Raw genomic sequence first — 25,799 nt, forward strand, 5'->3', positions numbered from 1 at the left:
TTGCTCTGCCCCTTCAGTGGCTTCCCAGATTCTATACATTTATATGAGCTTGAGGCTTGCAAATATGAGCCTTTTTTCTTCCCTCCCCCAGGACATCTTCATGTGCTGAATTGTGTGTGTGTGTGGGGGGGAAATCTCCCTGTGATTCTAACAGCACTAGATACAAAGCCGGCAACATGTAAGCACAATGTTAGATTAAAAATCCAGGCATGGCATCACATGTGTTTTGTGGTGCCCACATGGGCAGCTGATGGCCAGGAGGTGCCTCCCTGCACTCCTGGCCCAGACTCCCAGGCTCTTGGCTGCTGCGAGTGCGGCCTGTGCTGGCCGTCACGTCCCATCCTGCCCCCCAGGCTGGCCAGAGAGAGGACGACCGGATGAGAATGGCTGCGGGGACAGTGCCAAGTCCCCCCCCCCTCCTGTTCAAGGAGCTGAAGGGGAACTCGCCTCAGCAGGGTTCAGAGGCCAGAGGGAGGTTTATTTGTGTTTGGCAGCTGCTGGCCAAGGGGGTATGAGGGGAGTGCCGACTTCCAGCTAGGCACAAGGGGGGCGGAAGGGGCTGCGTGCCAGGAAGGAGGGTGCCTGCCTCAGACAAGGCTTTGGCGGGGGGGGGGGGGGTAGAGAACAATGCCAGGAGGAGCCTTAGTGCACCATGTCCAAATCCCATGTCCTCTGCTCGCTGGAAAAGGCAGTATGAACAGGGATGCCTCTGAGCATGAGCAGTCTGCATTTCTTCCACTACAGAGCAGCCGTAGCCCATCTGAAAAGACTTGGGATTAATCAGCAGAGCTTTCCAAGGAAGTGGGTTGGGCTTGGGCTTCTCTTGGGGAGAAGAACGCACAGCCTGAGTTGGTGGCTGACAACGCCTCTGCTCTGCCTGCTCTGTGGGATGGGAGCGGCTTCCTAGAATGCTGCCGGGAGGGAGAGGCTGGCTCTCCCTTCGGGGACCGACGTGCCCGCTGTCCAGTAGCAAGCCAGTCTGCTCCTGCTGCCACCGCCGCGATGGAGCCACTTCGAGGGGGGCTGCCCTTCCGCTGCCGGCAGGTGTGCGCGTGCTGGCTCATTGTTTCCCAGTGTGGAGGGTGAGCAGTCCTGGGCTATATTTAGACCGTGGCTCCCACCCCTCCCGCAGCAGAGCAGCTGGGCCCAGCGAGGACAGGAGCATAACTATTTTCGGCAGTCCTGTCAGAATGGGTTGCCCCCCCATCACCCCTCCCGGAACAGAAGCTGCTGCCGCCACAGCGCCCAGAAAAGAATAGGGGCCGTTGAGAGGAAGAGCTTGTTATGCTTCAGGTGGGATGTTCTCAATGGCGCAGGAAATGCCGCCACTTCTTGCACAAAGGACTAGGTAGCCCGTGCAAAATATATGAGGCAAAGGAGGGGGGAGGGCGCAGTTCCAAGGATATGGACTGAGCTAGTTCCCCTGGCCTGCTCCCCAGGCTTAAACTGAGCCAGGGCTTCATTGGGGGCTGGTTTTCAGTGCCCTGATCTTGATCCAAGAACACAAGATGGCAGAGAGAGCGAGTCCTCCAAGACCGTGGAAAGTTCTTAAAATCTGGGTTTAAGGGGGCAGAGATTGCAGTGACTTCTTCGCCCTCCTCCTTATTTTATGATGTGTACATACCACCTGTCTTCTTCCCTCATGGGCCCCGAGACAGTGCCTGGGGGAGCTCCCAGTATGTCGGTGAGGGGGCTGCATCAGGAGCCCGCCAGCCACAGCCCTTCTCAGGAAAAGGTCGCTGCCCTTTGTGGAGAAAGCCCACGGCCCTACTCTGATCTGCGAGGGAGGGGCACAGAACCCAGAAACTGAAGGATGAGGATGGCTTCAAAACTGCTAGCCCTGCTTCCTGTATTCATTCCCTCTTCCCTCAGGATCACTAATAAAGAGCCAGAACGTCCTGGAGCAAGCTAGAGTCAATGAGCCCAGCCACTCGCTCTGCATGCTTCATTTCTTTAAACAAGGGAGAAAGAAAAAGGAGAAGGAAGGAAGGAAGGAAGGAAGGAAGTGCTTGGGCCTGAATACTACCTCCTCAGTCCCAGGCGTGACAGGTTGGCATTCTACCTCTGAGGCCACAACATCTGGAGCCTCCGAATGGTGGACCACACTCCTTTCTTTAGGAGCCAAATAAGAAATCTCTGCCAGGGGGTGCCGAGGAAGAAAACAGTAGGGTCCTGTGCATCCCAGAAGCACACACTCCCTTGCCTGCCACCTCTAAAGCTCCAGAACACCAAAGGCCACGCTGCCGCCTCATTCCCACGTGGCAGGTCCTGGCAGTTTGGGCCTTGCTGCTGTCGGGTTTGGACCGGAGGCTTTCTTTGCTGAAGTTGTGCCCCTTGAGACCCTGAGGAGACCTGGCTCTCGGGCTGCACTGCTGCCTGGCTGGAACTGAGTTTCATGCGCTCTCTCGCTCTCTCTCTCACACACACACGCACACTCACACACGCCCCTCTCGCCTGCTAGAATCCAGGCCTGTTCCTCCTGGCAGGCAGAAGGCTCACTGCGGCAGGCAACGGTGGGCCTGGAGAGCAAAGAGCGGTGGTTCTGGGCCTGCAGCCAATAGCCAGCGGGCACACATGTGCACGCTCTCCCAGTAGGGCCTTCAGCGGCCCTGTTTTACAACCACCTCGGCACAGACTCCAGAGTTCACGCATATGGCTAGACAGATGTGTTTGGCCGGCGTTCAAGGCTGGGAAATTAAGAGTTATGGAAGTGAAGGGCCCTGGGCACTGCAGAGGATGGAGGAAAGGGGGGGGGGAATTTCCCTCGGCTGCTGAGAAACCCTTCTCTGAGCTTCGGGGAGTCAGCCAGCGAGCGGGGTCGAGAGAAAGCCAGGCAGCCAACGCCCGTGGCTGGGACTTATTCCGAAAGGACCAGCACAGAGATGCTTCAACTGTGTGTGAGTGTGGGGGCAGGGGTGTCAATGGGCCTGTTGAGACTCAGCAATGGTAAGGACCAGTTTTAGGAAAGGTACGTCCAACAGAAGGTGGAACTGAATGGTCTGAAACAACTTTTGCTCTGGAAGCGGCTCGTCCCACTGCCCCCAGACCCTCTGGACAGCTCTGCCGCCTGCTTTTGCTGGTTCTAATGAAGATTGCAGGTTGGTGAAGGAGCTATACCAAGCCCCGCCACTCCTCTAGGATTAACTCCCCGCAGGGGCATAGTGGAATTCTACTCCTTTTCCCAAGTGGACATCTTTTGGGAGGATTTTGCAAAGTGTTTTTTCCCTCTCCCTCCTGCTCTTCTCCCGGAAGAGATGCTACATACCTAGAAGGGGAAAATATTGGTCCTCCTCATGCATTACCCTCCCTCCCGAGCCCACCTGGATCTTGTCTTGGCGTCGCTGCTGCTCTGCAACCTTCCTGGACAACGCTTGCTTCCTAGCCCGGAGCTCCCTGATGTCCAACTCTCCGCCACTGCCTTCGGCCTCCGAGTCATCTTCAATGGCCTCAATTCTGACATCCTCCTCCTTCCCACAGAATGTGCCGCCAAAGAGAAATGGGGAAAAGAACCATTGCAGCACAAGCCAAGACAGGAAATTCATGAGTCTGTGACATCTTCCCATGAGAAATCCTTAGAACTGTAAAGCCTGGAAGGCCACTTAACATAGAGGGATTCCAAATCCTCTTTCTGTACTACAATCCCCAGAATTCCCTAGGAGTGTAAGCCCAGCTCATCCCATCCCTCCTGTAATGGCCAGGGTGCTACCAGAAGAATTTCCTGCCTATGTGGGAAAGGACGCAGCAAGAATGTGTGCACGCGGCACACAGCCAGCCTGAGCGCCATAGCTCATACAGCCAAGCACCCTGAACACATACATTTGCAATACATACTTTTTACAGGTTTTAACAGTGCAAGCAAAAATATTCTGCCATGGACCGAATGTGTGGTGGTTTCTAACCCTTGCGGACCCCTACAAAGAGTGCAGTGGGCTCTATAGCCTCGGGGCCAAACACCTCCTCTCTTCCCTAACTGGACTTGTCTTCTGCAAGATTCTATAGAAGACAAGCACAGCTCACTCTGTCGAGTGGCTGGCAGGGACGGCATATACACAAGCACAGCCTGCAGAGAACCCCGGGCTAAAGGAACAAGCCGGGGCAGAAAAAACAAGAGGAGAAATTCCTTAATCACATCAGGATGTGAAAGGCAAGGGAGGGCAGGGGGGGGGGGAGGAGAAGAGCCAGCACCAATCCCTCTTCCTGTACGTGTGTTGGAGGCTGCTGTTCGGTGCTGTCGTCCCCCCCCCCACTCCATTGCTATAAACTCGATCCTGAGACTGAACCCTAACCCCCCCCTCACCCTGCTCTTCCTCTCCACCCCCTTCCTGCTGTGCCGGAGCTGCACATTATTAAAGCTCTGCTCCCCCCACTGAATCGTATTTGCAAGGCGCATCTGGAACTCATCGCTGTTGCCAGAGAGCCAGAGAGAAAGGCTCTTGGGTGGGACTGGCAGGAAGGGGCACATGAGCGCAGCATGCTCAAGAGACCTCGCGCAGCCCCCGCTCCCCCCCTCCATTATAAATAGCAGGCCAGCCCAGGCCCACTGGGGGCCTTTGCTCCTGCCGTGCATGCCCTTCCCACCCAGTACCTGATCTTGCAGTTGTTTTCCCTCTTGGCTTGCCATTTCCTTTCCCATGGCGTCTGGGACGGGGGCCACTGACACATACTTTCCACCCTTGAATGCCAGCAATGGCTCTTCTTGGCCACAAAGGGCTTCCAGGAAATACTTCAGCACCGTGACCCTCTTGCAGTCAGCCGCAATAACCTACAGAGTGAGGATGGGGGAGAGGAGAGAGAAGGAGGAGGAAAAATGGAGTCAGGGCACTGAGAGTGGATGGGGGGAAAACTCAGAGACAGAACTTCAAGAGACCTGGTTTGAGTCTCACCTTTGCTGTGCATCAAGGGGCCATCTTGGGCCACGGCACAACGTGTTTGCTGTCGGATCAAAGCAGTGACAAGAAGGGCCCCTGTAAAGTCATCTGTCCTGATTCAAGACTTGACTTGAGTCCCAGCTCCTCCTTCAGTGGCAGCCCATCTCCTCCTCTCCCCTTTACAGCACATGTGGGGAGGACATCAGTTTGCCCCTTTGCCCAGAGCGAGAAATGACCTGGGAGGCTGGGCAGAGCCAGCTACAAAGGTGACCACCACTGGCCACTGATAAAGAGGAGGGAGGGCAATTGGTGCTCTTTAAGTTGACCGCGTCACCCTCAGACCCTTAGCAGTTTCTGCTGTTGGGCCGAGGTGGGGGGACGCCAAGGTTTCTTTGAGTAGTGGAAGGTCCAGGCAGGTGCTGGACCAGGAGGCAAGGGCAAAAGTCACCCTCTAACTGCTAGCCAGCCTGGGGGGGGGGTGAGCATGGGTGCAGCTAAGTCTCAGCTGCTGGTGTGTGTGTGATACACACACACACACACACACACACACACACACACACACACACAGAGAGAGAGAGAGAGAGAGAGAGAGAGAGAGAGAGAGAGAGAGAGAGGCCCTCCTTAACAGCTGGGAAGATCTGACACAGACAATGGGCACCTTTACAGAAATAAGCTTTGGAGTTACACAGAAGCCTTCATCAGGCAGATAAGTTTTCTTTTTAATTAGTTAATGAGTCATCCATCCCCGCCCCCCTCCCTTTACTAAATCCCTATGCTCTTCTCTTCCTAAACCGAGAACAGAGTAATAAGGAGGGTGAGAAGAGCCTGCTGGTTCTCTTGGATTTTGGGGGAGCTTTCAATACCACCGACGACTGTATCCTTCTGGATCACATGGCTGGGAAGTATCTTAAGGCAGCTCCATTCTTTCCCACTGGGCAGGCCACAGATGATGGCACAGGGAGACCTCTAAAGCCAGATGGGTCCCGGATAGTACTCCACCTTATTAACATCTACATGAAGCTGCTGGGAGAGGCATCAGGAGATTTCAAGCCAGGAGTCACCAGGATGCTGAAATTCCCAGCTCTTTCCTCTCTTTTTTGCCCGATTCCAGGGAAATGGCAGACATGGATGAACCACTGGCTGGGTGTGGATGGGCAAACCGACCGATACTTATCCCAGGTGAGACGGCAGCGCCCTGACTAGGAGTACCACTAACCTGGGGAACAGGTACATAGCTTGTTCTAGGTAGGTCATAGAAAGCACATGCATGGTCTAATGGTGTTTCGGGATCCATTTCTGTACCCGGATAAGTAGGGGGCTCCAGTGGGCAGGGTGCCTTTTACCAGCTTAGATTGATTCATCCCTAGAGAAAGGCTATTATCATGCCTGTCTTGGAAACACTCTGACTGGATTACTGTACTGTCCTCTACAGGGGGTTGTCTTAAAAAGTCATTTGAAAACTTCAGCTGATACAAACTGCAGTGCCCAGCGTGGTAACAAGTATCTGCTGGAGTGAACATACAACACAATGCATTGAGGTGTCGCTTGCACAGAGGTTTTTGAGACTGCTGCTTAACTTTTAGGTGACTGTTAAGCTGTTTTGTTGCTATTAAATGGGTTTTTAAATGGGTGTTTGAAATTTGCAACTGTTTTGGTGCCTTTTATTGTCCTTCCTGTTGCTTTTAGTATTGATTTTTCCTGATCATGTTATTTTTATTATTGTTTTAATTGCAAGCTGTTTTGGGTGCTCAGACTGGTCGACAGGTGGGGTATAAAGTTTCCAGATGAATACAGTAAAGACACTAAGAAATGAAATAAGGGAATTCCGTCTTTAGGACATTTGATAGACAGAATTCTAGGAGGAAATGACGACATGAGTGCTTCCAAACTCCATCAGCCAAAGCTGGTGCAAACAAGAGCAGCCAAAGAGCAATTAAAGCATCCCTCCTCTCCAGCAAAATCAGAAGAGAGGTGAGGCCCTTAATGAACAGCATGGAAAGTAACCCAGAGAAGAGCTCAAATGTCCCTGGTGATTTAGCCAGCTGACCCCACCATACTGCACAGGAGCTTCCCTTCCCACCCACTGGCCAAAGGCCAGCAGTAGGAGAGAGAGGGAAAAAGATGCATGGGGGAGAATCCAGAACAGGTGGTGGAGGACGTCAGATTCAAGGGGTGAAAGGGGATGGCCAGCACTCAGACACACCTGATATGGGCACCAATTCTCCATTTGGAATAATGCTGGCTTCTAGGTTGGCACTAGGCACACTGAGAGAATGCATGTAGAAGGCTTAGAGTACTTCACCGTTTTCACACAGCACATTTCCTATTCTGTTTGCTATTTATGATACATGAATGCCGCCTTTCTGCAGCATGACTCAAGGCCACATACAAATCAGCTCCATCAGATGTAAAATTGCTGCAATGAAGTCATAAAAAAGACTCTTCAAGAACAGCGGAAGGGAGGAAGAAAGGAAGGATTATGAAATCAGAGGCCTTAAAAGCATTAAGAAAACAGAGTTGCGCTTACCGTAACTACTGTTCATTGACGTCTTCTGTGAAGACACACATGGGACTGCGCCTGCGCAGGCCTGCCGACCGGATTTTTCTTTCTAGCAAAACGTCCACTAGGGGGCGCACGTCCGACCCAATGCGCATGCGCGGCCGTTTCCCGCCCGAGCGACATTGGCCGACGTCGCCCCCTTTCCCCTCAGTTTCTCCTTTGCCGCCGAATGCCTTCACATTATCTGGAAGAACACAGCGGGGTAGGAGGGAGGGTTGTGTGTCTGCACAGAAGACGTCAATGAACAGTAGTTACGGTAAGCGCAACTCTGTTTTCACTGTCCGTCTTCTGTGCAGCCCCACATGGGAGACTCACAAGCCACTTACCCAGGAGGCGGGCATGTGTTCTCACCGAAAAAGAGACTGAAGCACTGCATTACCAACAGCAGCCTCTTTCCTTTCCCACACATCTAGTGCGTAATGTTTAGCGAACGTGTCAGAAGACGACCACGTTGCAGCCCTGCAGATGTCTTGCAAGGGCACGCCCCTAAGGAAGGCCGCCGAAGCAGCCTGTGCTCTGGTGGAATGAGCTTTTAGTTCCAAGGGGCAAGGTAACTGAGCATGCGAGTAGCAGGCTCTAACAGCTTGAGTGACCCAACGTGAAACTGACTGGGCTGTTGCAGCCTTTCCCTTCCTGGGCCCATAATAGCACACAAACAGTTGTTTGGCACTCCTAAACTGTGATGTACGTTGGAGGTAAAATAAAATAGCCCTTCTCACATCCAAAGAATGTAAGGCCCTTTTAGAGTTATCAGAAGGGTCAGGAAAAAAGATAGGTAGGACAATGTCCTGCGAGGTGTGAAATTGCGTGGACACTTTGGGTCTAAAACGAAGGTCAGGTCTCAGCACCACCTTATTCTGATGGACCTTCAAAAAGGGAGGGTCCCACCTCAGTGCAGCCAGCTCGCTAACCCTACGGGCAGACGTAATGGCTATCAAAAAAGCCACCTTACAGAATAACCATTTCAAATCACAGGTGGCTAGTGGTTCAAAAGGTGATTTCATAAGCCCCGCCAATACTACTTGTAGTGACCATTGGGGAACAATTTCCTTGACCTGTGGAAACATATTGTACAACCCTTTCAAAAAAGACTTCGACAAACTGTGGGAGAACACCGTCTTCCCATCTATTTTAGGGTGGAAGGCTGAAATGGCAGCCAAATAAACTTTAATAGAGGAATTAGAGAGTCCCCCGTCCTTTAGGGACAGGAGGAACTCAAACACAGAAGACAACTGGCAATCCCAAACATTAACTTCGTTGTCAGCAGCCCAGGCCTCAAAACGCTTCCATTTAGCTGCGTATGACCTGCGAGTGGTGTCCCTACGGGCATTCAGCAAAATTTCAGCTACCCTGTCAGACATCCCCTCCGTCCCCGAATGTGCCAAGCAGTGAGGTTGAGTTTGGGTAGGTCGTGATACCAAACCCCTTGGTCGGACAGAAGGTCCGGGTTCAGTGCGAACCGATAATATGACCCCTGCGAAAGCTGCATGACATGTTGGAACCATGCTTGTCTGGGCCAGAAGGGGGCCACTAGGATTAAGTGCGGCCCATCCCTCTGGATTTGCTGACGACCCGAGACAGCAGTGGGAACGGAGGGAAGGCATAAAACAGGTGCCCTGTCCAGCGTATCTGGAACGCGTCCCCTAGGGAGCGGCGACCTAGCCCTCCCCTGGAGCAGAATTGCGGGGCCTTCTTGTTGGCCTCTGCCGCAAAGAGGTCTACGTCTGGGAACCCCCAGTCCAAAAAGATGGCGTTCAGGTAACTGTCTGCTACGGTCCATTCGTAGCTGTCGAATCGCATCCGACTCAGCGTGTCTGCGATGACATTGGTGGTGCCGGGAATATGGACCGCCTGAATGAACACGCCCCTGTCCACGGCCCAGTTCCAGATCCGAACGGCCTCGTCGCAGAGGGCCTTGGATGTAGTGCCCCCTTGCTTGTTCAGGTAGAACATCGTGGTGCAATTGTCTGTGAGCACCTGAACTGCTTTCTGCTGCAGCGTGTCTGCGAAAGCGATAAGGGCATAACGGACCGCTCTCAATTCTAGCAGGTTAATATGATCTGTCCTTTCCTGCTCTGACCAAACCCCATGTGCCCTCAGGGCACCACACTGGGCTCCCCATCCTACCGTGGAGGCATCAGTGGAGATTGTGATCTCGGTTTGGATGGACCCAAACGCAACACCCCCAAGGAGGTTAGTCTCATCGAGCCACCATCGTAAGGCCCGGATAATCCCTCTGGGGATGGAATACTGTTTATTCTGGGAATCGTGCTCAAAATCATGAACCGATAGGAACCACAGCTGGAGAGGTCGCATGTGCAACCTGGCCATAGGGGTGACAGCTGTAGAAGAGGCCATGTAGCCCAGTAGCCTCTGGATCGCTGTTACGGATTGGAACCTGCACTTAGAAAAAAGGTTCACCATCCTGCCAATCTTCAAAGCACGCTCCCTGGGGAGAAAACCTCTATTTACGCCACCGTCCAGTTCCATACCGATAAACAGTATCCGTCTGGACGGGGTAAGGTTAGACTTTTGTAAGTTAACCAAAAGCCCTAATCTGGAGCAGGTGAGCATCACAGTATGAATCTGGGCCAGGAGTGCATTAGCAGAGGGTGCTGCCAGAAGCCAATCGTCAAGGTAGGGATAGATGGTACAACCCCGTTCCCTCAAATAAGCCACTACCACAGCCATACACTTAGAAAAAACTCGTGGGGCTGTTGAGAGACCAAAGGGAAGCACTTGGTAATGGTAGGCCTTATTGTTACATAGAAACCTAAGGTACTTCCAATGATCAGGATGGATGGCAATATGAAAATATGCATCCTTGAGGTCCAGGACAGCGAACCACATGTCCTCGGGCATTAACTGGAGGACCGTGTTCAAGGTAAGCATCCTGAACCTCTTGATGAGAACGAATTTATTCAGTTCCCGTAGGTCCAAGATGGGTCGTACCCCTCCATCTTTCTTGTCTACCAAGAACATCCTGGAACAAAAACCTAAGGGGGGGTCTTGAGGGAGCACCTCCCGCACAGCCCCTTTCTCTAGCAGTGCTACAACCTCAGCCTGTAAGTTATGAGAAGAGGATTGTATTGAGTGGTCAGGAAGAGACAACACTGGGTAAACATCAAACTGAATTTTATATCCAACTGTAACGATTTTAAGAACCCAACCATCGGACGTAATCTCCGCCCATGCAGAGGCAAACTGAGCCAATCTGTTTCCAAACACGACAGACTGTTCGAGCTCTAGTCAGAACTGTTTTGGTTGCGTAGCTGACTCTTTGGTATCGGCGGCATGAGGGCCGCGACGAGGGCGGTAGGTAGGCTTCCGGCGCTGGTAAGAGCCTGGTGGTTGGAATGGCCGGTAGGAACCATAGCGTGGATACGGCTGGTACCGGTGCTGTCGTCCACGATAACCCTGGGCAGGGCGATACTGGCCACAATTCTCGGTGGGTGGTCTGGCCGGGAGAATGCCATAGGATCGGGCTGTAATACGATCCTTGCGCTTCTGCGACAGGTAGTCATCTGTTTTGGTAGAAAACAGGGATTGCCCCTCAAATGGCAGGTTCTCCACCTTATTGCGTGTCTCCACTGGCAACGCAGTTGTGCGGAGCCACGAGTGCCGGCGCAGGACGATGGAAGAAGCCAGTGCCCTCGCAGAGGTGTCAACTGTGTCACGGCCCGCATTTATTTGTTGCCGGGAAAGCCTCAAGGCCTCATCGAGGATCACCTTCGCCAACACTCTCTGGTCTGCTGGGAGTTTCTCCAGGAAGGCCGCCATGCGGTTCCAAAGGAATATCTGATACGCCCCCATGATGGCTGAATAGTTGGAGATTTTCAGCGTGAGGGCAGCAGAAGAGTATAGCTTCTTGCCCAAAGAATCCAACTTCCTGCTCTCCTTGTCAATGGGCACCGCATAGGACCCCTGGCGTTGGCGGGTCTGCATTTCCTCCGTAATGAGGGAAGAAGGAGGCGGGTGCGCAAAGAGGTATGCACAAACATCATCCCGTGTCTTGTACAGGGCCTCCAGCTTGCGGGACGTCGCGTACACAGAGGCCGGCTTCTCACAGATGTTGTGGATGATCTCCACCAAGCCTTCAGTGAATGGGAAGGCAATAGTTGGAGGGTTCCCGGACTGGACATATTGAAGAATTTTGTCCTTTGGCTTAGGATCTACGGCCGATATCTCGATGTCGAGAGAACGGGCCATCCTGACCATCTGCTCAGAGTAGAGTCGGTAGTCCTCAGATGGCGACACACGACCGGTCCCAATGATGACGTCATCTGGAGATGGGTCAGATGGAGGACTGGGACTCGGGCCCTGGTAGGGTTCAGCAGGATAGTAAGGTGAACCGTGTCTGGGAGAACCATAGTGGGAGAACTCACTTCGAGTGTCACCCCAACACTCCCTGCCAAATGATGGAGAGCTGGCATACAGGGAACCCTCTCTGTCAAATGCAGCCCGCGGCAGGTGGTAACGCCGGTCCACACGGTCCGCATAATCACCCTCATGCCACTGCTGGGCCGGAGGTGGCGCGTCGGGCAGATCACCATCATCATCAGACGAGTGGTGTAGCGGAGGCGACAGGTGTGGCGACGGAGTCAAAGGCCTCTCCCAAAGGACCTCATCTGTTTGGACCGAAGCCGATTGACTGTGCTTCGACTTCTTCTTGGACTTTTTGCCGCCCTTGTCAGCCGAAGCCGGATCCGAGCTTCGGTCCCTGCCAATCGAATCCGATGTCTTCGGATCCGACCGAGCGCCCGCCTTCGGAGCGAGGTCGGTGCGCGCCGACTCAGCAGGCTTCGGAACCGATGAAGTCGGAGCCGATGGCGGATCCGATGGTTTGGGAACCGACCCAGCCGGGATGTTCGGTTCCGATGACGCTCTCGGCACCTTCGGAGCCGGCGTGAAGGTCGGTTCCGACCTCGACGGGGACCTGGAACGGTGACGTTTCCAAGTCGGATCCGATGTTGGTGCCAAGGGCCTGCGACCCGACGCGGAACTCGCAGTCCCCTTCGGATCCGGGGTTAACTGCCGGCTTGGCGACGATCCGGGGAGCGGGAACGCGAAGCGGACGCGGCCTTCTGAGACCCCTTCTCAGGGGGGGTGTCACCCGTCCCACCAGCCGGTGGCGGTCCCTCCGGGGTAACGGGAGCCCCCGAAACCCGCATCGCCCGTCTCCACAGTAAGGCGTTCAGCCTATTAGCCCTCTCAGCCCTGGCCTTCGGGGTGAACCGTTGGCAGTGCTCACACTTCCCGACGATGTGTCCCTCGCCGAGACACTCGAGGCAAACGGCGTGACCGTCCGTCCTTGTCATCTTAGTGGAGCAGTTGGAGCAGCGCTTGAACAGCGACTTCTCAGACATCTTCGTAGGATCCTCACAGGAAAAGTTTCCTCACAAGCGGACAGCTAGATCTTTACCAGTCGGCGGCAAAGAAGAAACTGAGGGGAAAGGGGGCGACGTCGCCCAATGTCGCTCGGGCGGGAAACGGCCGCGCATGCGCATTGGGTCGGACGTGCGCCCCCTAGTGGACGTTTTGCTAGAAAGAAAAATCCGGTCGGCAGGCCTGCGCAGGCGCAGTCCCATGTGGGGCTGCACAGAAGACGGACAGTGAACTAAACTGATTATTTTCCTTTTTTTTTTTTTTTGAAAAATTTTTATTGGGTTAGAATCCATTATTTCCACATTTACATTCAATTTTCCCCAATTTTTTCATCTCTAACCCCCTCCCTTTCCCCCCCCCTTTTTGTTGACTTCCAACAGCTTTCCAACCCTTTGTCCCCTTTCCCTTACTTTTATTAGCTTCCTCTATCTAAAACAAATATATATTCTCCATTATTCTAAGCAGTACATCCTTAACTATTTTTAACATTATATGCCCAAACTGTAAGCCTTTGTTTCTATCTTAGATAAACAATTTATCCCAATTTTTCAATTTCAGGTATTTCTATATATCATAAACCATATAGATCATACATTCGTTTATATCAAACAATTTGACTTATTCTCTATATATATTACTCATTCTATCTTTTTATAATAGTTCTATATATCTCTCCTCACGTAGTCAATCAATTTGACCCATCTATATCTTCAGACATTCAGTTTGGTACAAAACTTGTCAGAAAAAAAAGAAAATATTGTTAGTTAATCGCTCCTTATATTTAGTCCTTATAATTAATTATTTTCTCTATGTTCTGTTTGTTAACCTATATATATCTATATATATGTCAATCTATTAATCTGACTGCTTATTAATTCACATTTATCTCTTCTCCCCCCGGTAAAGTCTCCCCCCTCTACTTCAATACTTCAGTAGTTCTCAAACTGCCACAGTTTTCCTCCCACCTCCCATTTCTTCTCCAGGTATTGTTTCAGCTTCTCCCAATCTGTGTTGAACTGCCCTGAGTCCAGATCTCTCAATTTTCTTGTCATCTTGTCCATTTCAGCCATATACAGCAATTTGTAAGTCCAATCTTCAATAGTTGGCACTTCTTGTACTTTCCATTTTTGCGCATACAAAAGTCTAGCTGCTGCTGTCATATAAAATATCAACGTCCTGTGTTGGGCTGGAATTCCCTCCATTCCCAAGTTCAGTAGCAGGAGTTCTGGGTTCTTATTAATTTGAAATTGTAAAATTTCACTCATTTCTCTTATTATTTCCCCCCAGTACTGCCTGGCTACCTCACACGACCACCACATATGATAGAGGGAGCCCTCATGCTTCTTACATTTCCAGCATTTATTAGAAGTATTCAAATTCCCTAGCGCAATCTTCTTTGGTGTCATGTACCAACGATAGATCATTTTATGAATGTTCTCTTTGATATTAATACATGTCGTTGTCTTCATTGTAGTTTTCCACAAGTATTCCCATGCCTCCATTGTTATTTCTTTATTAAAGTTTATAGCCCATTTCACCATTTGTGTTTTAACTATCTCATCCTCGGTATACCACTTCAACAGTACTTGGTATACCTTGGATATTCTTTTCTTATCTTCTTTAAGAAGGGTCTGCTCTAGTTCCGAATTCTCTATTCGTATACCTCCCTTTACAGAGTCCGAATTATATAAGTCTCTGATCTGTCTATACTGGAACCAATCGTAGTTAGGTGATAGTTCCTCTTGTGTCTTTATTCTAAGTTTGGATGCTTCAGTTTTAGTTATTTCTTTATACGTTAAACATTGTTGTTCATTATCAACAGCTCTCGGGTCTATCACCTCATATGGAACCACCCACAAAGGGGTTCCTTCTTGTAGATAAATTCTGTACTTCTTCCAGATTATGTATAGACTTCTCCGAACAAAGTGATGCAGGAACATCGAGTTGACCTTTACTTTGTCATGCCATAAATATGCGTGCCATCCAAATATTTTTTTATATCCCTCTAGGGCTAATAATTTCTTGTTCTTTAATGTCATCCATTCTTTCAACCAAACTAGGCAGATTGCATCATGATAAAGTCTCAGATTGGGCAGTTGCATTCCACCTCTTTCCTTTGCATCTTGTAAAACTTTCACTTTCACTCGAGGCTTCTTGCCTGCCCAAACAAAATCTGATATTTTCCTCTGCCATTTTTCAAATTGTTTGGAGTCTCTGATGATTGGTATTGTCTGTAGCAAAAACATTACTCTTGGTAACACATTCATCTTAACTGCTGCAATCCTACCCAACCATGACAAATTCAATCTATTCCATTTAATCAAGTCTCTCTCTATCTGAGTCCATAGTTTTTCATAATTGTTTTTGAATAGATCTATGTTCTTTGCAGTTAATTCGACTCCCAAATATTTCACTTTACTTGTTACTTCACAATCCGTTGTTTCCATTAACAATTGTTGTTTCTGCTTAGTCATATTTTTGCATAATATCTTTGACTTCTTTTTGTTAATGAAGAAACCTGCCAAGTCTCCAAACTCCTTGATCTTATCTATCACTCTTGGCATGTTCTCCAATGGGTCCTCTACAATTAACATTATGTCATCCGCAAATGCTCTGACCTTGTATGAATAATCCTTTATTTTTATTCCACGAATTTCATCATCTTGACGTATTTGTATCATCAGAATCTCCAATACTAAAATGAACAACAATGGAGATAACGGGCAACCTTGTCTTGTTCCTTTACTTATCGTCAATTTCTTGGTCAATTCATCATTCACCACAATTGCTGCAGTCTGGTCTCTATAAATTTCCTTAATTGCTCTGATGAATCTTTCTCCCAATTGTAGCTTTTCCATAGTGGCAAACATAAAGTCCCAGTTTAAATTGTCAAACGCTTTTTCAGCGTCAACAAAGAAGAAACCAACCTCTTTGTCACAACGCTTGTCATAATATTCAATAGCATTGATCACTGTCCTTAAGTTGTCTCTTATTTGTCTGTCTGGCAAAAAGCCTGCTTGTTCCTCCTCTATGACTTCCGAGAGCCACCCCTTCAATCTCTCCGCCAATATCTTCGCAAAAATTTTGTAGTCATTGTTGAGTAGCGATATAGGTCTATAATTTTTCACATTAGTCAGGTCTTGGCCCTCTTTTGGGATCAATGATATATTCGCTTCACTCCAAGTTTCTGGAATCCTTTGATCCCTTAAAACCCCATTCATCACCTCTTTTAGGAATGGTGCCAGTTCATTAGCCATTGTCTTATAGAATTTAGCCGTAAGTCCATCTGGCCCTGGCGCCTTTCCTAGATTTGCAGATTGTATTGCCTTACTTATTTCCTCGTCAGTTACTTCACTATTCAACTTATTTCTCCAAGCTTCCGAGATTTCTGGAAGTTTGGTTTTCTCCAAATATGACGCTATTGATTCTTTGTTTACTTCTTTTTTATTATACAGCTTAGCGTAAAATTTATAAAAGGCTCTACTAATGGTAGCCTGCTCCAAATACGTTTTGTTATCTTCGCAAATTTTATTTATTATCTTCTTTTCCCTTTTCTTCTTCAATTGCCATGCCAGGTACTTCCCAGGTTTATTAGCACCCTCAAACGCTTTTTGATTCAGTCTTTTGAGATTCCACTCCAATTCTTTATTGCTCATTGCTGTTAGCTGTTCTTGAAGTATTTTAATTTCCTGGTATACCTTCTTTTTCCCTGGTCTCTTTTTTAGCTGTGTTTCTTTGGCTTTTATTTTCTCCTCAATCTCTTGTCTTTTCTCCTCTTTCTTCTTTCTTGCTCTACCATTTAAGTCCATTAGTATGCCCCTTACAACCGCCTTGTAAGCATCCCAAACTTTATTGGTTGGTACTTCTTTATTCACGTTGTATTGTATAAAAAACTTTGTCTCTCTTCTCAGTATTTCCATATTCTCTCTTTCCTGTAACAAGTCCTCATTTATTCTCCATGCTTTCCTTTTTCTCTTTTTTCCAAATTTCCACATAATTGGGTTGTGATCTGAGCCTACCATAGGCATTATTTCTACCTCCTTAGTCCATAATGCTAAGTCTTTTGAGGCCCAGATCATATCAATTCTTGATAATGTAGAATGCCTTGCAGAATAAAAAGTAAACTGTCTGCTTTTAGGATATTCTCTCCTCCATACATCTTCAAGAGTCTCTTGTTGAATCAACTCAAAAAAAAGCTTTGGTAATAGTCCTCTTTTCTTTTGTGCCGTTGTAGTCTTTTTGTCTAGTTCCAAGTCTGTCACTCCATTGAAGTCTCCAGCAAGAATTATCTGGTCGTATGCAAGATCGTCTAAATGCTTCCTTAAATCCTCAAAGAAGCTTTCTTTTGCACCGTTAGGTGCATAAAGTCCGACTACCAACACTCTCTTTAAATTCCAAATACATTCCACTGCTACAAATCTAGCTTCCACATCTCTCATAACAAATTTTGGCTGTAGCTCCTCTTTTATGTACAACACCACTCCTCTTTTTTTCTTGTTGGAGGCCGCTACATATTCTTTGCCCAATTTTCCAGATTTTAAATATTTTACATCCTGCTTTCTGATATGGGTCTCTTGCAAACAAACAATGTCACATTTTTGTTTTAGTAGCCAGTGAAAAGTATTTTTCCTCTTATTCGGTGAGTTTAGTCCATTTACATTCCAAGATAATACTTTACACTCCATACTCATGATCTTGTTGGTAAGTCTTTTTCATTGTCCTTAATAAATCGCTCCATCTCTCGCTCAGATCTGATGCGTTTTTTGGCCCCTCCAAACTCAAAGGACACTCCTTCCGGTAACTCCCATCTGTACCTGATTTTCATGTCCTTCAAAATCTGAATTAGCACTTTATATTTTTTCCGGTCCAGTAACACTGATCTGGGCAGTTCCTTCATTATAATAATCGTCTTGCCATCAATCTCCAATGGATCTTGAAACTGTTTTGTCACAATCCTCTCTTTCATATTTCGTGTTGTAAACTGCACAATCACATCTCTTGGTAGTTTCCTCTGGGTTGCTATTCTCGAATTCACACGGTATGCCACATCTAGGATAGCCACAACTTCCTCCTCCTCCTTCCCCAGGTACTCAGCCAACACCTCAGTCATCTGTTCTTGCGCTGACTTTCCTTCCACTTCTGGCAAGCCACGAAAACGTAGCTGCTTCTCCATATGTTTAGTTTCTGCAACTGACATTCTCCCCTTCACCAATCTCATCTCTGTTTGTTGCGTGTCTGCTAAATTCTCCATCGCGTCTTCTACTGTTTTAACTCTCTGCTGCGTTCCTTGTAATTCACTTCGTATTGTTTCCATACCTTTTTTCACTTCTGACAGCTCCGATTTTACTGTCTGTGTAACCTCTTTAACCTCTTTTATCAGCTCCAATTTCGTGTCCTTAAGTTCTTTAATCATATCTAAAAGTTTTTTGTCCAGGTTTTTATCCAGGTTTTCTATTGCCGATTGCCACTCTTTTTTTGACATCGTGGGGCTTGCTTTAGCTCGCTCCCACGAATCCGCTCTCTTCCTTAACTCCGTGGCGTAAAATTTAACGTTTTTCTATTTTAAATGTCCCGGTCTTCTTATAGAAATTAAGTTTTAAAGAGTCCAAAATGTCGGGCGTCTTTTCTCTATGGTTTCTCTATGATTTTGTAATCCAAGATGGCCTACTTCCTCTTCCGCTGAAGCCGCGACCCTTCCCCTTTCAAAAATGGCGATTCCCTACTTCCTGCCCTCCAGCAAGGGCCGCTTCTCTCCAGCCACTCTATTGTTATTACGCACTTCCTGTCTCCCGTCTTCCCACAGCAGATCTCGCGATGGTGTCTTTTTCTCACAGCTCCAAAGCCACAGGTATTCAAAACAATAGTCCCATTTCTTTAATAACTTCTTTAAACTTAGTCTCTTTTTAAATTCGATTCCTGCCGAGTCTTCCCCTCCTTTTCACTAGTCTGTTGCAGTTTAAAAATCTACTTTTTTTCCTCTCTGTTTTTATCAATCTGTCCCGTCTCAGAAGATAATGATCTTTACCTTCTCTTCACTTTTCTCGGGTTGTAATCGCTGTTTCGATTTTAAGTTCTCCTCTCAGCTTCTTCCCCCAATCGATGCTTGGGTATGTAGGTCTTATGCCAGCCGAATTGGCCCCAAAACTGCCGCAGAGATTATAGCCGACCCGTCGCAAGGTGGGACCTCAAGGATCGGGGGGAGACTCGCTGTGTAGAGCCCCCCCTCGTCCGAGATCTAGCTCACCCTAGGGTCTTGAGCGTTCTTTGCCTGCTCCCCGCCTGAGAGCAGTCGGCCGCGGGCTATTTTCACCCCGCCGGCCGGTTAAAACGGCAGTCCGGTCAGCTCCGCAAGTGGAGCTGCGTTAGACCTCCATGGATCCCAAACAGGAAGTCCTAAACTGATTATTTTCCAATTTGGATGGGAGACCACCAAGGAAGACAAGGTTTACTATGCAAAGGCGGGCGAAGGCAAACCATGTTTATCTCTTGCCGTGAAAACCCCATGAATGGATGCCATAAGTTGGCTGCAAATTGGCATATCACCATCATCATCATCTACCTACAGAGGCAACCTGGCCTGGCAGTCATCTCTTTTTGGGGTGTTTGGGTGCATTGCATATTTACAGAACGGGAGCTCAAAGCAAACACTCTGCACAAAGAAGGTCCAAGGTAAGTCCCTGGCATCTCCAGCTACTTTATTTAATAGGTAGGTGTTTATTTTACTTAATTAACCATTTGCATCCTGCACTGTCAGACATACTTGACTTCCAACGTAACTTACAATAAAAAATTAAGAATTTAAACGTTACAATTACACAATCATCACCACTAAGAGAAAATCCCTAGCATCAGATTATAATAAAACAATTTCAGCAGAGCACTTAAGAAAACAGGGAGCTGCACACTTGAGATACACCCACGCGTGCACACACACAAATCAACAAAACACCAGAAGAAAAGGTAAATTTCAACCTGGCCTTGAAAATTAAAAACATCATCACTGGGCAAAAAGATGTGGGGAAGAGCATAAACATATGACACCTGGGTACCTACATGTAGCAGCCATGACAAAGAGGCAATTTCTAAATTTCTGTAAATTATTGAGATGTGGATAAGCTGAGAGGCAGCAACCCTGGACTTTACCCCAAATGAGGCTTAGGGCCTGGTGAGAGAACCAAGTATTGTTGGAAACAGCGACCAAGTGCAATTTAGTTCTGCAGATATGTAACTGAAAAATTACCCCCAAACCCCAACACAACTGCTTTTGCATTTCAGAAGAAGAGCTTCTAAAAAAGGAAGTGGCCGGGCAGAAGGAAGTTGGAAGAGAAAGCAGAGGGTCAGATCTATTTAGGATCCTTGGAGGCTATGGATTTAAATCTATGTTAATCCAAACTCAAGATAGCATATATGCCACAAATTAAACAAGTTGCAGTCAGAACTCAGACGATGAAAACATGGTGGATCTAGTAAGTCAAAGAAGCCATAAAAGATATAGTAGCTTCCTCTAAAAATCAGAAGGCTGGTCCAAATTAAGACAACATGAAGGATCTCAGACTCTGGAAAAACAAAGAGAAGGCACCCAAACAAGACTGTTGAGGAGCAAGTTCTAAAAACAAAGAAAAAAACAGTGAGGGGCAGTTGAGCAACAAAGGATCGCTAAAAGAAGACAAAAATTGCTATGAAACTGAACTCTTTACAGCTGTCTTCACTTTGGAAAATGTGGGGCAGTTACCCGGGAACCACTATTTTTGGGAAGAATATTTGAAAAAAGAGGTCAAATAGAGATGACAGTAGAGGAAGTTCTAGAGATTACTGACAAATTAAAAGTAACAGATCACAGGCATCCATATGGTATCATCTAAAGAATACCTTAAAGAATTCAAAAGCAAAATAATAATAATAATAATAATAATAATAGCAGCAGCAGCAGCAGCAGCAGCGCACTTATGTACAGCTCTTCTAGACAGAATAGTGCCCCACTCAGAGCAGTGAACAAAGTCAATGATAATGTAAAGTAAAGGTAGTCCCCTGTGCAAGCACCGAGTCATTACTGACCCATGGGGGGACATCGCACAAAGACGTTTTCTTGGCAGACTTTTATTACAGGGTGGTTTGCCATTGCCTTCCCCAGTCATCTACACTTTACCGCCAGAAAACTGGGTACTTATTTTACGGACCTCGGAAGGATGGAAGGCTGAGTCAACCTTGAGCTGGCTACTTAAACCCGGCTTCTGCCAGGATCGAACTCAGATCATGAGCAGAGCTTGGGTTGCAGTACTGCAGCTTACCACTTTGTGCCACAATACAGTTGAGGAGCAGGGGCTGAGAAAAGTGGCTTACCAAAGGCCACCTACTGAGCTCATGGCAGTAGTGTGATTTAAACAAGCAGAATGCTGATTCGCAACCCAACCACTTAACCACTATGCTACAGCAGCTTATACAGCTGATGTCTCAATATGAAACTTGTTACTAAAACTGGTATTCTTGCTGAAAGACTCAAAAGTAGAAAACATAATGCCTATTATTTTAAAAAGCATCCAGTAAATTACAAGCCAGACAGGCTAACTTCTTTTCTAGACAAATTGTTACTAGAGAATGACACAATCAAACACACAGAGGAACAAGCCCTACTAAGGAAGACTCAGCCTGGCTTCCTCAACAGGTAGCCCATTTTGGGGGAAAGTGTTAACAAGTACGGGAAGGGGTGAGCTGTTAGACTTTTCTAAAAGTCTGAAAAAGTCCTTCATCAAAGGCTCCGGAGTAAACGTAATCAGGGATAAAAGAAGTGCTGCTGCGGTAACCATTGCACTGGCCCTTCCTCCACCCCCCACAATCTACCTTTCCCCCTGAGTTGTGGTACAAAGCTGCATCATAGCTTCGCTGAGAAATAGGGCGGGGTGGTGGTGGGAGGGAAGAGAGCCTCTTACATGGCTGGGATGGGAGTGGGACCTTAAGTGCAGAGCTTGCCTGTAATTTGGGAGGTGGAGATTAGCCCCTCCCCACTCTCTTTATTGGCTATTGGAAGAGCATCCACATGAACACTCTATCCAGTCGGATCTCAAAAGTCCTAGAAGGCTTGCAAGTCATGCCTAGAATGAGCATTGTTTAGTATATAGACGCCCTTTAAAAGTGCTCTTCATTTTGGGAAAAAACTGTGTGGAAGCAACCCAAGTGACCAATTAAAACCAGTTTCAAAGCAGTTTGTAAATTAATTATTGCCACCCAGGAATATCTGGAATTTTAGATCTATGGAGACAGGAGTGCTAATAAATCTACATGGATTCTTTGGGAGGGAAAGAATATTAATTAAACCCTTTCCCAGCCGCTTTGGACTTGTAATGGATCTTAACAATTTTGTGCTAGAATGTATTAATGCGGGCTTTGTACCGAGGCAGGGCTTTTGATTCTGGCCTCTACGAATTTGAACTGCATTTCCAAACCTTCTGAGTACCACCAGGAAGATGCTGTGGTTGATGGGTGGGTCCCACTGGCTTGCAAGGGAGAAAAAGAGAGCTCAGAGTGGCAGTTCACCCTGTGCTGTGTCAATATTACTAAACCAGCTGCAGAATCTCAGGGATCTGGGATGGCTGACTCAGTGCAGCCAAGTAAAGGTCGGGATGCAGCGATCAAGTGGAAAGTGTCACAGAGACTTGCTCTGGACTGGAGAAAGGATTCAGCCTGTCCAGGCACAGACTCGGGGATCATCACCATGTGCCCCGAAGGCGTAAGTAGCCACCTGTTTGGCAGCACAAGGAAATAGGCTTCCCTCCCTCTCTGCTAACTACTGACACACTCAACCAACTCTACCTTGATCTGGTTCATCAGATCTCAGAAGCTACGCAGGGTTAGCCCTGGTTAGTACTTGGATGGGAGACCCCCCCCCCCCAAGGAAATCTAGGGCAGCAAAGGAGAGGAAAGCAAATGGCAAAGCACCTTTGAACATTTCTTGCCTCGAAAACCCCACGAGAGGTTGACATAAACTGGCTGCTACTTGACAGCACATCACATACACACAACCAACTCTAAGAACTGGTTAAGTCAGACTCAAACTTTATTTCTATTACCTTTTGTTTATATTATGCAAACTTTGAACTTATTTTAAAGTTTTGATTGATCACTGCCTTGGGGACCCTAAGTTGGATGGAAAGATGGCATAAAAGGGTTTTAACTGAATTATTCGGGAGGGTTTTCTTCCCAGATTATAGGGATGTGATATAAGAAATAGCTCAGAGAGATGCTTTAGTAGGGACAGGGACTATATGCTATGCTGCTGGATACTGTCTGCTTATGCAGATAAGAGCCTACTGGAGAGTTTCCACTTTGCTAAAAATGCTATGTAAATTAGTTGTGTGTTGTTTCAGAAAGATTTAATCTCTATTCTCAACTTTTTCTGCTGCCATACCCTATTATATCTGTTCACAATGTCTTAACTGCGGTTCATTATTGTGCTTTGCTCACTGAATGTCCTCACTGTTGATTATATTGCATTTCACTTGCACTGTGTAATCCACCCTTGGATTTCAGTGAAAATGGTGTAACAACAACAACTAAAATAACCCTCTGAATTGCCTGCATGCAGAATTAGCAGCATACACAAAGCCCTATTCTCTATTCATCTCTGACTGGCAGTAGCTCTCTAGGGCATCAGGTCCTTAACCAGGATTCTTTTAATGGGTGATCAAACATACTAGCAGAACCTGTGCTCTACTGAGGGATGGACTCTCCCCCCTTCCGAAAGGCTCAGCCAGCATGCAGTCAGGTCCTCCGTGAGGCATTCCACATATGGGGCCCACCCAGCCCTTTCCAACTGCAGGCTGGCAGCCACTTACAAGAAACCAACCCTGTTCCTAAGCAATCTCATCCTTCAGCAGGACTGTCTGGTATATGCTGCAAGGTTGCCTGCACACGAGCAGTCGTGTTGGTGGTCCTTGGCTGAGCTCATACAGCCAGTGGTGGCATCCGCACAGAACTCATGCTCCCTCTCGCCTCCTGAATGGCAGCCGTTCTGGGGGCTTCTGCGCAACATCGTTGCACGGTTATCCCCTTCTAGCTTTCCCCCGGCTCCACTGCAGATTCCCCCCGAACCTGCTTTTGTAGGATCTTTCCTAAAAGATCATGCCCAGAGCAAGTTTGGGGAAAGGGGAAGTGCAGATTTCTGCACCCGGCATCATTCCCCCTTTCACATTCCCCTCCCCTTACTGTGAGCTTTTGGGCAGCTGAAAAAAATGGCAGTTGTTATAGTTTTTTTTTTTAAAAAAAAGACTGTGATACACAAACTACTGATTAAAAAGACTAGCAGAGAACCCGTTTAGTAGACAATGGTGGACACGAGGGGTATCACCCCTTGTGGAGGCTCCATGCCTCTGCATTTGCAGCAGCAATGAAATCAACTCAGAGAATCACCTCCACAAGGAAAAGATCAGTATCATTCATTTTTTCCCTCGCCACACAAGGGCCCATGAAAAAATTGACGGATAGCCCTGTGCACACCCAGTAACTAGAAGCAGACGAGATATTCCACAAAAGGGCATCAGTCTTATTTCACTAAATAAAGCAGGGGAGCCACACTCTCCCCCTGAGATCCAGGAGTGTTGGGAGGTTGGAGCCCAAAATCAACTCAGATATAATCTGTGCTACAGCATCCACCTGGCTCCTCCACAGAGGCAACCCATGTAGGACTGGGATGGGAAGGAAGGGTCAATGGTTGCTGCACCGGCTCTCCTCATTCCTTTAGGCTGAGGCCCAGCCAAACACAACAATGCACACAGACGATGCCACTGCGGCAACTCTGGCACAGGCTCAGCATGCTCACTCACTGAATGCACACTGCATGGTGCTCTCCAACCAGCACTGGTCCCAGGTGGTAACCCTGCATCGTGCCTGCTTAAAAGATCACCCTTTTGGCTTGCTCCACAACAGGGCTTTATGCAACTCAAGGGTGGCCCCAAAACTAGGCCCTCCTTCTGTCCTTGACCTACCCCACCCTTCCAGTCTGACATGTCTTGGCTTCTGATACATCCCAGACTCTCTTCACAGCCTAAAAGACCAGAAAAGGGTCCCCTCTCCCCTGCAACGAAATGTGAGCTGCTTGAGATACTGAATTCTGACGTCGTTCTCCTGTGGAAAGCATGGCCTTATACACCGGTCCAAAATGGCTGTACACAAACTCAGCAGGAGAGGCAGGCATGGAAAGAGGGGCAAAGGAGAGCAGAGGGAATAATTACTCTCTCTTAGCTGCTGCCCCCACTTTGGCTATGGGTAACCCTTCCCCTGTGGCCACAAAACAGGCCATGTGCAAGGCAGAAGCACGCTCAGTCTTCTAAATGCCTCTTCCGGGGATCAAAATGAAGGAAAAAACAATGGCGGAGCAGGCAGGAGGCACACACCTGCCCTTTGGGGTTCAGTCTGGCTCTCCACTTTCTCTAGAGGAGTTAAGGAGGAGGAAGTCCCATTCCACACCACATACTTCTCATGACACTCTTGGTCTGATCTGGCCTGAAATCATCAGTGCTGGTGGAACTGGAGCCAGCTGAGTCCAAGGACCCAGGAGGCAGCAGGGAAAAAAAAATAAGAGAGGCTTTGCTTGGGGAAGTTCAATGAAAGGCTGAGGCTCCAAAGGGGCAGCCTCACATTTCATCATCCTCATCAGGCCCTGCCCGATGCCAGCTGCACTGGCTCCCTGCGGAGTTCCAGATCAGATTCAAGGTTCTGGTTCTTATCTATTAAGCCCTTCACAGACTGGGACCAGCATATCTGCAGGACCGCCTCTGCCTCTGCCCTGGAGGGTGCTTCAGTCAGCTGACAAAAACTTGCTGGTGGTCCCTGGCCCCAGGGACGCTCGCCTGGCCTTGACCAGACCCAGGGCCTTTTTGGTCCTGGCACCAGCCTGGTGGAACTCTCTGTCTGCTGAAACCCGGGCCCAACAAGATGTACTGTCTTTTCGCCAGGCCTGTAAGACAGCAATGTTCCGTCAGGCATATGGTTGA

The 25,799-nt window shown here is 48.2% G+C and overlaps 1 protein-coding gene across 3 annotated transcripts in view; it reads right to left on the reverse strand.

Moving 5' to 3' along the window:
* SMG6 (SMG6 nonsense mediated mRNA decay factor) overlaps positions 1 to 25,799 on the reverse strand; it is a 98,953-nt gene that overhangs the window by 6,714 nt on the left and 66,440 nt on the right. For all 3 annotated transcript variants that reach the window (XM_055001784.1, XM_055001785.1, XM_055001786.1), the window contains 2 exons: positions 4,586 to 4,762; positions 3,321 to 3,467 (listed from right to left, as the gene is read on the reverse strand). In XM_055001784.1, the coding sequence (XP_054857759.1) occupies positions 3,321 to 3,467; positions 4,586 to 4,762 (324 nt within the window). The remainder of the gene's footprint in view (positions 1 to 3,320; positions 3,468 to 4,585; positions 4,763 to 25,799) is intronic.

Source organism: Eublepharis macularius, chromosome 17 (assembly GCF_028583425.1).
Source record: "Eublepharis macularius isolate TG4126 chromosome 17, MPM_Emac_v1.0, whole genome shotgun sequence".
Taxonomy (NCBI): domain Eukaryota; kingdom Metazoa; phylum Chordata; class Lepidosauria; order Squamata; family Eublepharidae; genus Eublepharis; species Eublepharis macularius.